Here is a 12,831-nt window from a genome sequence, read left to right as displayed (position 1 = left end):
AGCTGTATAACTTTATATAGAAAAGAGGTTTTTTTAACTCATGGTTCTGAGATTTCCAGTCCATAGTGCCAGCATCAGTTCAGTTCTGGTGAGGATCTCAGAGGCTGGATAGTATCACAATGATGGGAGCATGTGTGAGGGAGAGAGATCACATAGTGAGAGAAGAAGGCAGTCATGGTAACTTGACCAGCCAGGCTTCATCCTTTCTAAAAACACTCTCAATAGAAACAACTCAGGGACCTACAGGAACTATTGTAATCCCTTCCAAGGGCTGAAGCCCAGTGACCTAAACACCTCCACTAGGCCCCACATCTTAACAGCACCCACTAAGCTTCCAACACGTGAACCTGTGGGTGACAAACAAACCATATCCAAACCATGCAAACGACACCTATTCAGTATTTACTTCCTCCTTTTTCCTGACAAACTTATTTGAGAAAAGTAATAAATTATGGAGAAGATATATGTGAAGGAGGAGACACTTCTAACTGGAGAATATCATGCTAAGTGAAATAAGCCAGTCTCAAAAGCCAAAGGCAGAATGTTAGTGGATGCTAACTCACAACAAGTAATGGGACGATCAGAAGTTCACTAGATGAGACAAAGGGGAATGAAGGGAAGGGAGAGGAGATGGCGATAGAAAAAAAAGAAAAGAATAAATTCAACTCAACTCTAATTAGTGACTGGTCTCTGAGAAAAGAAAACTGCTGGTGAGATGCCTTCTGGTTCTGAAGGCTGCTGGGTGGGGAGCAGAGAAGAATCGCCACTGTTCTCCTGAGACTGGGCAACATGCAGGCAGGGGCTCCTTTAATGGTACGTGAGGCGTGCACGCTATTTGAAGATCTTCTCTACACACACTGACTGATATCATCAGCCAATAGTCAAAGACTCAAGTAACTGGATTTTATTAGAGATTAGGTTCAAAGAAATACTAGCATTTCACAGTACTATGACCCAGTTCATTTTCAAAAGTAATTTAAGGTGAATATCTTAGATTATGCCCAAGGGAGATTTCTGTATGTGGTAAGAGGAAGTCAAAAGAATCCTGAAAAGATTATTGCAGGCATCCAAAGACACTGTGTCTAATGTCCTTCACTCTGACACTGCCCTTGGAACATTGGGGCAAGTCCCTAGAACTTACCCTTTTGTGTCCTTGGTGTCCCCACCTACAAATAGAAGTGGTCAGTGGTCAGATAATTTTATTTCTGAGAGTCTGCAATTCCATGAATAGCCAATCAAAAATGTTTGGACTAGATGATTTGTAATACTGTTCTTAACAGAAATATAATGCAAGCCACACATGGAACTTAAAGTTTTCTAGTAACCACATGAAAAAAATAAAAAGACATTCAGAAAATAATTTTAATAACAGTTTACTTAGCCCGATATATCTAAAATACATTTTTTTCAATATGTAGTAAATATAAAACATACTGCTGTTTCCTTAAAACTTAATTTGGACTTGTTTTTTGTACTAGGTCCTGGAACTCCAGTGTGTGTTTGACAATAACAGCACAGCTCTGTTCTGACTCACCTTTTCTCAAGCCACATGAGGCTAGGGGCCACTACACTGGATGACACAGATCTACAAAACTTACCTTCGACTTTGATAATCTCGAACTCTGTTAAGTATTGCTAACTCTGTGTAAAGGATCTTGGTCTTTCTCAAAGACAAATAATACCACTTTTCTACTTGCCCACGATCATGAAAGTTCCTCCCTCATCTCTCATTTCCTGATTTCCATCTCTATGGAGTGTGGATTTCAACCCAGCTGTTTCCCATAAGCACTCTCTCTTCTCTGATGTTGCCCTGACTCCAGCCTCATTAACTTAAAAATTTTTAATTAAAACAAAATATTTATACATATTTGTGGAAAACAGTATGATAATTTGATGGACCTATACAATGCATAAAGATCAAATGAGGGTAATTAGCATTTTCACTTCCTCGAACATTTCCCAACTGGTATATTATCGTAGGCCCTAACTCTGTATTTCATTTACAATCTTCCTTCATTCTTTCAGTTTGTGTCCAGTCCAATTTCCTATTACTGGAGACCTGCCTGGACTCTATGGAGTCATTTTCTTACCCTAGTTCCCCAGATAATCAGTCTCTGTGGCCTGCCTGTGCTGGTATCTTCCTTCCAGAAAATCTGCCCAATCCCCAACATCAGAAAATCAGGCAGTGCAATAATTAAACAGAGCTGAAGAAATGTATTTCCAAACATCCAGAAAGGGCAACATGAAAATGAACTCAGAGTAGACCTAGCAAGTGTATTTCTATTATTGTTCTCCAGCATGAACAAGCATCAGGGTAACTTGGGGAAGTGGCATGTGGGGCTGGGGACGGTGCAGCAACAGTACACTCTCTTAAAGCTTAGCAATAGGTTCAGCTCAGCTGAACCCCAGCTGCTGAACAAGTCTCCTGAGATTCCTGAGGAAAGAAGATCACCTTGTTTGCTATATATACAGCAACTACAGCTGTGGGGCCTAAAAGCAAAAATTCTGTAGTTTTAAAGCCAAAATTATGCCTCCTTGACACATTAGAATGAGGAAAAAGAAAAGAAAATTGAAGAGTATTAAACAAAGATAATCATTATGCAGCTAAAAATAGCTGGTAAGAGGCCTGATCCCCTGACATACCAACGGAATACACCAGCAGGCAATCCTCTGTTTTCTCCATTGACTATAAATGATCTGCTCCACTGTACTAGGGCAACATGACCATAAAAAAAGCAAGTGTCTTTGAATTTAGTATTTGCGAGATTTCAAATTTCAGACTAAGGAAGTCCTCATTCTATGGAGTCATTTTCTTACCCTAGTTCCCCAGATAATCAGTCTCTGTAATGTGCTTAATATATTTACAGTAATCCTGGGATCCTTGGAGCTGCATCCAGCTAACACTGAATCTCTGGAGATAGAAAAGGGGGAAGTACACTCAAATGTTTCTCTGAAACATGAAATGTGCACATGCTGGTTATTTGGCATAAGATTACACAATGTTGGGAAAACTCACTTCCAAATGCAAAATCTCTGAATCAAAATAAACGAGAATTAGGTCACTTTTAAAATTTTAACTGAGTTTATTTGAGCAAAGAACAATTAATGAATTGGGCAGGATTAGGTCACTTTTTAGGATGAAATATGATGGTATGTCAGATGAGGGTTCTTACAGAGAGGTAGGGAGGAAGGTAAGAGATGAACCATCAGAGCAGAGACACGCACAAAAATAAGACACATGTATGGTAACGTGTTGACACAGTGAGCCCTCCAACAACAGCCGGTGAATGAACATCCTCACTTATGCACCTCTCTTTCTTTCTTTCTTTCTTTCTCTTTCTTTCTTTCTTTCTTTCTTTCTTTCTTTCTTTCTTTCTTTCTCTCTCTCTCTCTCTCTCGTTCATCCTCACTTATGCACCTCTCTCTCTCTCTCTCTCTCTCTCTCTCTCTCTCTCTCTCTCTCTCTCTCTCTCTTTCTTTTGTAGTTCTCACTATGTTGACAAAGCTGCGTGCTGGTTCTGAACCCCCCCGGGCTTAAGTGATCTTCTGACTCAGCCTGGTCCAGAGTAACTAAGACTACAAGCGGCCCTGTCTGGCTTCACACACACATTTTTTTTTTTTTTTCTTTTCCTACTGGGGATTGAACTCAGGGGCACTCAACCACTGAGCCACATCCCCAGCCCTATTTTGTATTTTATTTAGAGACAGGGCCTCACTGAGTTGCTTAGCACCTCACTTTTGCTGAGGCTGGCTTTGAACTTGTTATTCTCCTGCCTCAGCCTCCCGAGCTGCTGGGATTATAGGTGTGCACCACCAGCTTCACACACATTCTTATGGACACATCCCTGCAGATTGTCACAGGGAGTCACAAGGATATGACTGTTCCCCACTTCAGTGCTTCTCTATCCCCACAAGAGCCCTCTCCTGGCCTGGAGTAGGTCCTGTTTTCTGTTTGCCCTTGACAATGATAAGGAGAAATTCCGGGAGTATGAATGTGAGATCACTTTTATTTTTAGCCTTTCTTAATGGTTATTAACATTTGCTCTGAGGGCTTTTACCGGCCTAAAAGGATGTAAATAACATCTTATATCAGTGTCATATTGACCAGAGGCATATTTAGTAACTGTAAAGATCCAAACAGTGAGGGTAGAGACCCGTCTTTAGAGGCACTGTACACACATCCTCTCATAAAAGTCTAAAATCTTTTTAGAGAATAATTTTAATTTAAACCATTTGTCTAGCCGGCACCTCTCTCAGATGAGGGCTTATGATAAAACATCTGTTGTAAATGTAAAATCAATTATTAAACAACTGAAGCTATCAAGTGAGGCACATATTGGCCACCTGTAGGCACAAGGCACACTACTTCCAACAGGAGGTGATAACCTTCAGAGACACCAGAGGACAAGCATTATAGAACCAGAGTGGCTGGTGAATGTTCGTTTCTGCAATCGCATATGCCTGGATAATGATGCTGAAAAAACACTTAAATTCTCCTATCATGACTATGCAGTAATCTCTTAGGCTTCTATGATTGGATTTAGAGGAAAGAAGGACAACTGAAGTTTTTACCTTTTCTGCTATTCTGCAGGATAAATATCTTGGTGGTGGAGTTTGTCTTAGTTGACGACAGGCAGCATGAGAAATATAAATCATCTACATAAGCTTCATCACACATAAATAATTAACACATGCATTTGTGTATACATCACACATAAAACTACCACAACCTCATGAGGCACAAACCCTTTGTTTTCATCCTCATCTGTAAGACAATTAAAAGAACATTTTAAATCATATAGATAATGGAAAGTGTAAAACTTGAATCAAATTCTGTTAGCCCTAAAGTTTGGTAGTTTGACCCTGACACACATATTCTTCCAAACACAATCTATACCTTTCAAACAAGTCCAAAAATTACCCCGGACACAATTCAGTCAAATCTTTATTTACTGAGTAGTTACTGGATAGTACAAAAAATAGAAGCCAGAAATTAGACCCATGTCTGTCTCCCTATGAAAGAAGAGGAAACAATGTGGTATAAATGAACTTGTTCTGTTCACCTTAGATGTGATATTGAACTAGGCTGGTTGGAGAAGGCAGAAAGTTCACTGGGCCTGGAAATCAGCTGGTTCTGTTGGAGATTAACCAGTAAGCAAAGAATTCTCTGCATTTTTTTTTTTTTTCATCCTGTGAAATGAAGGGAATAAATGAGCTCTAGGATATTTCCCAGCTCTTATGTTCTAATGTTAGAGCTCCTGGTATTTTCAGCTGCCTTGATTCTTCTCAAAACTTGGGGCAGGGTGTCATGGGGAAACAAAGTCCACACCCACGTAGGAACGCATATAAAACAAACAGCAAAACAAAACAAAAAAACTCCTCTCATGACCAGGAGAGGGCAGGAGAGATGAAAGGATTAGGTGTGAGATTTAGAGCAGCACTCCAAGAGCAGTTTCTGGAAGAACTGCAGTCATCGGATTTAGTATTTGGTCTGTGCACTTGCTGCCTACCTACTCTTTATTGATAATCTTTCACTTAGCCACATCCAAAAATTCAATAAGATAGGTTGGAAGCTTCTGCCCTAGGCAGCAGTGAAGCTGTAGTCCATAGAAAACGACTCCCCCTTCCTATTTCCACTGCCCACTGCCCCCACACACCCGTGATCTCTCGCACTTGCTTAACTTTCCTATTCATGTGTGTGTATCACCTATGAGTATATGTGGAGAGTGGTGACTTGGACCATGGTATTTAACTGTCTCAAAGCTGTGGCTGCGCTTTGCCCTGGGAATACTCTATGCAAAGGTACAGGACAAGATTTCCTGGGAGCTATGGCAGTGCCCTGCCTGAGGAAATTCCATGCAAATATGCAGCATGTTTCGTGCAAAGGCATGGAGCAATAACAGTCTTGATCTTGAGCTCAGATATCAGCTTCTGGGGATGGAGATTCTGAGCATAACAAGACAACCACAGTATTTTCCAAGTGTTGTGACCTTCACACCTGCCTGCTTTGGAGAAACTTCCCCACAAATAACCTTTTGATGGATAAAACCTATAAACATGCTGTGCCAGCTCTGGGTATCTGTTCCTCCACCAGCAGTCGGTGTCCCACCTGGTCCCAACTTTCTCTTTGTAAATGTTTATGTCTCTTTCTTATCCCCCCTTTGCCCCTCGTCAATCTTTAGGGTCAGCCCTGTAGGTCGTGGCAAGTGTGACCTCAGTTGGATTGGAGCTGTCGTCCCTTACCACGGGCCTTGTAATCAGCCTCTAGACCATGAGCCCCATGAGTACACACCTGCTCAATTCACTGCTCCCTCTCCAGCACTCAGAACAGTGCCTGGCTCACAGTAGATGGCAAAGACAGAACTGACAGAGGCACAGTAGAATAATCCAGATAAAAAGAGAAGTCAAACATGTCTCCAAAGAGAGATAATAGTCCCAGAACTGCTTTACTAAATAGTACTCTGCTTAGCACCTAATCTTGAAGCTGACTGTGATCTGTGATCCTTTTGCGACAAGACTGCTCAAAATGAGAAGCCTGACACGTCACTGAAAATCACACATATTTAATATTTTTATGGGATTACACAACTGGCAGTCCCTTTACCCAAGTTTCTATGAGTCAATCCTGAAAGCCACAGGTCCTCTCTCTTGCCCATTTATTATGGAAATGCTCTAAATAGTTCCCCATCCCATAAAATCTCTCATTTGTCTTCTAGAATGTGCACCTCTCAACAACAAGACTCCCAGATCCCTTATCTCTCCAAATATTCCTGAACCTTCTCACCTAATTGCTCTGCTTTGAGGACCCTGCTCCTCACTGTGGCTCTCAGACCACTGCCCCGGCTCCTAAAGCCCCTTACTTTGACATGCGTACCATCACACTGTTCCACTGTAAGATCAGTCTTAGAGCATTCTCTCTGGAACTCACATCTTCCTCCTGCTACTACTCAATTTGATTTCCTCCCCTCCCTTTTCTGCAAAATTGACCCAAAGTAATTTTCTGGATTTGCTGTTTCCAATTCTTGTCCTCTTATTCTCTCTTGCACCCATTCTATCAGACACTCTTCCCTATAATTACACAACAGCAGCTCTTTCAAGGTCAACAGTGACCTCCACTTGGCTAAATCAAGCACCAGTGCCCAGGCCTCATCTTTCTTGAGCTCTTGGCAGCATTCCTGCCTCACTGGGCTTCCATGTACACCGGCCATTCTCACAGACACGTTCTGTTGCCCCTGATTTCCCCAACTTTGAAATACTGGAATGCTTAGAGTCCCCTCAAGATGCTTCTTTTCTAAGCTACATCTATACACACTGACAGCTGGGCATGGTTATGTAATTTTTAGGGCCCAGTGCAAAATAAATTTGCAGGAACCTTCTTTAGAAATTATTAAGAATTCAAAACAGCAACAGTAGAACATTAAAGCAAGTGCAAGGCTCTTCCAAGAGGTGGGCCCTCCCCATCTTCAGGAGAAGAATGCCTAGAGTCAATCCTACAGAGAAGATTCTTGAATTTAGATCTCTGGCCTTGAACACTTACCCAGACGCCAGATACCAACTCTGCTCTCTAGTGGGCATCTCAGATGCGATATGGTCAAAATCAAATCTCCCCCACCCTCCCGACTCCAAAAGAGAACCCTGTTCCTCTGCAGTCTCCTTATCTTATTGAGTGGCCCACTCGTGCAGATTCTCAGACCAATCACCTTGGAGCCACCTCTGATTTTCCCCCTTTACAAGCCCCTCATCCAAAGCATGAGTAAATACCCTTGGTGTCCCCACCTCGGTTCAACATACCCCCACTAGATTACTGAAGCACCTCTCAACTGTCTCCCTGTTGCCACACTCTTTCTCCCCTGTGTAGACCCTGAGGCTGGTGGTCCTTTCCGGAGGGGAGTCTCCCCCAAATGAATTTGAAAGTGCCCTGCCTTTCCTCAAGTTTAATGAACATTAGTCAAAATTACCTAATAAGTTTGTTTACCTCCCACTCAACTACTTATTTTTCTGCCTATTTTCTCAAAACAGGAAGATGACCAGTGAACCCAGCTCCAAACCCAGAACATTTCTGATGTCAAAGGTCGACCTACACTCTTGCGGAGAGTCCTGAAACAGTAAGGAACCAAATCTTTAGAAGGTCTTTTTTCAGTTTTGTATTATCTAAGCGTTTAGGTAACCCATCATGTGTCATAACCACAGATTAGCCAATTCCACAAGATCATGCTTTCTAAATATAATATAACAAAGGACTTTAACCAAGTGAGTGGTTGGGGAAGCTATATTTGAAGTGCCCAAGAATGTTACTGCCTTCAAGGATTCCAGTTCCAACACCTAAGAACCTGAACACAGGGTCTGTCTGTCTGCCTGTACTATCTGTGTGAGCTTCTGGATGCAGTGTCTGCAGGTGATAGTGAGCTACTATACGTCGCTACTGTGAGCGGGAGGGCCCGGGCCCCAAGTGGTAGAAAACACTCCAGTGCTCTGGCTATAGAACTCTGCAGCAGATACTGCACACCGCAACGCTGGTCGCCAGCAGGCGCGGCGAGATGTTCCCCAAGCCGACCAACCGCGCGCACCGCCACTGGGGACACTGCCGGCAACTGCGGCTCTAGTAACGTCCGTCAGTCGCAGCACCAGCACCGCGTAGGGCGCACCGGCATGCGCGCGACGCGCACACACACGTACACACACACACACACACACACACACACACACACACACACACACACACAAATCTGTACCAGGCTGATTGGAGTCTTTGACCCCCACCGCCCCCTTTGCCCCGGCATTGGTCCTTTTGGCCTCCCAGGTGCATTGGCGCCACCCCACCCCCAGTACAGAAAGAGCGCGGCGTGAGTAGGTCCTGCAGCCCCCGCAGCCCAGGCAGGAGGGGGCAAAGCAAAGGGCGGGGCAGTGTCACATAACAGCGGGCGCGCCGCCCCCGCCCCCGCCCCCAGCCCGGGCCCACCCTCCCCGCCGCGCCCCTCCCGGCTCACCCACTGAGGAGCCGATCCTCGCCCTTCGCTGCAGGGACATCTTAAGAGCCTTGTCCAGGCCTGCGCCGTTCAGCATCGCGCCCGTGTCGCGGGCTCGGCCGCCCGGGGTGAGCGGAGAAGGCTGGGCGCAGGGCTGGGCACAGGGGCCGCGGCGCGAGGGCCATGGGAGAGCCGGCGACTCTCTGGGCTGCGGACTGGCCCGGCCCGCCGGCGCCCGTGCCCCACAGCCGCGGAGGCTGCGCCGTTCGTGCCGCAACGGCCAATGCGGCAGCGCCCGCGAACGCCACCGCTGCGGGCCCCGCTGGCCCGGGCTGCGGCGCGGGGGGCGGGGGACCGGCGGTGCTGCGGAGAACCCCGCAGGAGGAGGAGCGGGCTGGGGAGGCTGGGAAGGACCGCAACGCTGCGCAGCACCGGGGGCTTCCAGGTGGTGGGGAATGCGGTAGTGCGGGCTGATGGAGGATTGGGTTGGTACTTTAGGGAGACTCTTCTAGAAGATAGGAGCGGCTGGGGGATTTCTGGTCTGAGCCTTTTGCTGCCTCTTTGCCTGCTTGTCAGTTGTCATATGGTGCAGGTGGAGGCAATGTAACTCCTGACCTTCCATTTTTTCGTAGTTTCTGTGTCTAGCCTGGTATTAACTGCATAGTTTCTTCATGGAACAGATATTTCCAAGACACTTGATGTGTGGCCTCAGAACTCAAAGTCCTGGGTCTGCAGCCCCAGACTCCCACCCACCACAGCTTGCATAGAAGTCTAACTAGTGGCATGTTAGAGCTGTAAGAAACCTTGGGAACATTCCAAGGAAACACCTTAGTGCACCTACCACAGGCACACTTTCATCTTCTTCCATAGAAACAAAATTATTGAGAGGTAAGGTGACTTGTCCAAGGTCACTCAATCTATTTTTGTTTTGTTTTTCAGTTAATATTTAAACTGCTCGGTCCTCTAGGCAAATTTGGTAGAGAGAGAGGGGGAGAGAGAAAGAGAGAAAACCTTTATCATGTCTGATGAAATTCTAGCTTGAGTTAAAAATTCAGGTAAGAGTCTGACCCTGTGTATACTGATATGATGATTTCATTTTATATAAATATCAGGGACTGACAGAGAGAACAGAGTTCGAAAAGAACCTGTGCTAAGTGTGTCAGTCAGCTTTTTTGCTGCAGTGACCAAAAGACCTGACAAAAACAATCTTGCACTTGATCTTAGCCAAAAGGCTGAGAAGCGACTTACAAGAACAATTTTAGAGGCCAGCCTCAGTAATTTAGTAAGACCCTCTTTCAAAATAAAAAATAAAAAGGGTTGGGGATATAGCTCACAGGTAAGCACCCCTGGGTTCGACCCCCGGTACAAAAAAAAAGACTTCCAACCATCTCTTAAGCCCCCCTTCTTCAAACTGAAAAAGTTCTATTTCTTTTGTCTGTCAGTTTTTGCAGTTCTGGAGATTGAACCCAGAGGCACAGCATGCTAGGCAAGTGCTCTACTACCAAGTTATACCCTTAGCCCTAGCCCTGTTTCTTTAAAAAATGTGTATCTTTTTATACACATACGTATAAAACATTTTTAAAAGAAAATGGCATATATGTTTGGCATGTTAAAAGGTTATAAGCACATATTAATCATCCATGTGTCATGTCTCTGGTTTAGAAAACATCACAATACAGACCCAGTGGAAGACTTTTGTGTATGCTTCCCTAATCCCTTTCTTTTCCTTCTGTTCCCCAGACCAACTTCCTTTTATCCTTTCTTCTTTGGGTGTCTTTTTTCTCTCCTTGTTATTATTTACAGACTAATGAACTAAAAATCAACTCTGATAGTATTCGGCAAGGGTCCCAGGAGGACCGTTTCATGGAAATCTTTATTCTGTGATGTTCTTATTAACCCATTAAGTCTCAAGGTTTTAATGCTGCAAATATTTCAATGAAATTGACATAGGTGCATTAAAATAACTTAAATAACAAGCAATCTAGAACCTATATATTATTTTATTGACTAATGCTAATATTAATATAATTACTATTATATAATTATATCACATACTATATATATATATATATATATTTTTTTTTTTTTTTTGCAAGCATATTAAGCAGGTTTTATTTAAAGCTAATAATACAGACTTCTCCCGGCAGGAGGGAGAAGGGGGCCATGGCTGATGTTCTAAAGTCCCCAGGAGTGAGCGCACCCTACATCTTTTATAGGTTAAATTCTCTTTTGTTCTCCAGTTCTCTCCCCGCTTATCTCTCCTTCCTGCCTACATGACTAGGCCTGGTTTTGCATTAAGTGAGAAACCATGGGCAGGGGGAGGGCCAGGGTGATTCAGGCAGATAAGGGCCCAGGGGGCATTAATTAGCAGCTCCTGGCTTGCAGTCCTTGATAAAGGCAGGTAAATTTGGTAATCAATGGGCTCCGGAGATCCTTGACATTCCATTCTTCCAGGGGCAGTCTCCAACTTCCAGAGGCAGATGATTTTATGGCCTCCATTTCCTCGATTTGACCCGATCCCCTATTTCTACACTAACTACCTGTTCCCAATTCTGGCTTCATTCCCCCCCTCTAATCTTAGGAACTCCATGCTACTGGGGAAGGAGGTCGATGACCGCTCTGACTTCTTCGAGCTGGAAGTGGGACATACTATATTTTTTATATGTGTTTCACTTCTGGGATGATGGGGCAAAAAGGGTTAAGCGTTATATAAATGTATTTTGATTACTTAAATCTTCTCTGAATTCTTATTTTTATACATTGTTTATACAGAGCAGTGTCCCAAACTGTGCATAGGAGGAGAAATATTCAGAAGAACTGTAAATTTCTGTCTTCCCAATGACAAAAAGGGCAGTTGTCCCAGACCCTTCCTATACCATCAGTCATTTCATTCATTCATTCACATTCATGTCTGATATTTGGTGGCTGGCAGCTGGGATTTTGGATGGGGCTGGTAGCTGATATTCCTACCTATACATGGCCTCTCAGCCAGGGGCCCTTTACAACATGGTGGTTTGATTCCAAGGTTGAATTCCCAAGAAAGAGTATCAGGTGGAAGCTGATCTTGTAAAGCATGTCCTTGGAAGTATGCAGCCCCGTTTTTACAATACTCTGTTTGTCGAGGCAGTAGTCACAGAGGCCCTGTCTGTCCCAGGGAAGAAGAAATAGACTTGCCTTCTGGTGGAAAAGTGACAAGATTCTAGAAGATAAGTAGAGTTGGAAATACTGTTGCAGCCACTTTTTGAATTACAATCTGTCAGAACCAGCAAGCAAGATTAATGTTAATAAAATATGATTTATAATTATATCATAATCATATAAAAGTCATGGAGAAGTTCTTGAAAGATGTGGAAGACCTCCATGCTGAAAACAAGGCATTTAGGATCCTAGAGAACAAAGTTGAAGGATCTCTACTATTTGATTCCAAATCCTTCTGTAGTACTAATGCTAACCAAGACAATGTGGTGTTAGCATATAAATAAACAAATACGTTTTCGAAACAATAGACTTAAAGTATATCTGAGCACATATGATTGTCTAATTTCGACAGAGGCACTAAGACTATTTAATAAAGAGTAGTCTTTTCAATAAGTGATAGGATAACAGCTTAATAACCACGTGGGAGTGGGGAGCTTTGACTTCTTCACCACATACAATTAATTCAAAACGGATCATAAATTTACAAGTGGGAAAAAAAACTAAGCATGCAAATCTTCTAGAAAATAGCATTGGAGAAAAGATTTCATACAAGGACATAGAAAACACTAACTGTAGAAGAAAATATTTATGAAGTGGACATCATCAAAAATAAGCTTGTGCTCAACAAAAGATACCACCAAGAAAGTGGACAGGGAAGCCACAGACT

General features: G+C 43.5%; 1 protein-coding gene across 1 annotated transcript in view; it reads right to left on the bottom strand.

Annotated features, from left to right (window-relative positions):
- The window catches only part of ATP8A2 (ATPase phospholipid transporting 8A2), a gene marked incomplete at its 5' end in the record, with an annotated part of 656,754 nt that extends 646,920 nt beyond the window's left edge, over positions 1-9,834 (bottom strand). Inside the window, 2 exons of the mRNA XM_079136232.1 lie at positions 8,988-9,474; positions 9,808-9,834. Coding sequence (XP_078992358.1) covers positions 8,988-9,474; positions 9,808-9,834 — 514 coding nt within the window. The remainder of the gene's footprint in view (positions 1-8,987; positions 9,475-9,807) is intronic.
- Positions 9,835-12,831: the final 2,997 nt, after the last annotated feature.

The sequence above is a fragment of the Sciurus vulgaris genome, assembly GCF_902686455.1.
Source record: "Sciurus vulgaris genome assembly, chromosome: 4".
Classification (NCBI taxonomy): Eukaryota; Metazoa; Chordata; class Mammalia; order Rodentia; family Sciuridae; genus Sciurus; species Sciurus vulgaris.
The sequence above is the reverse complement of the archived record's forward strand: the minus strand, read 5'-3'. Positions and strand labels throughout refer to the sequence as shown.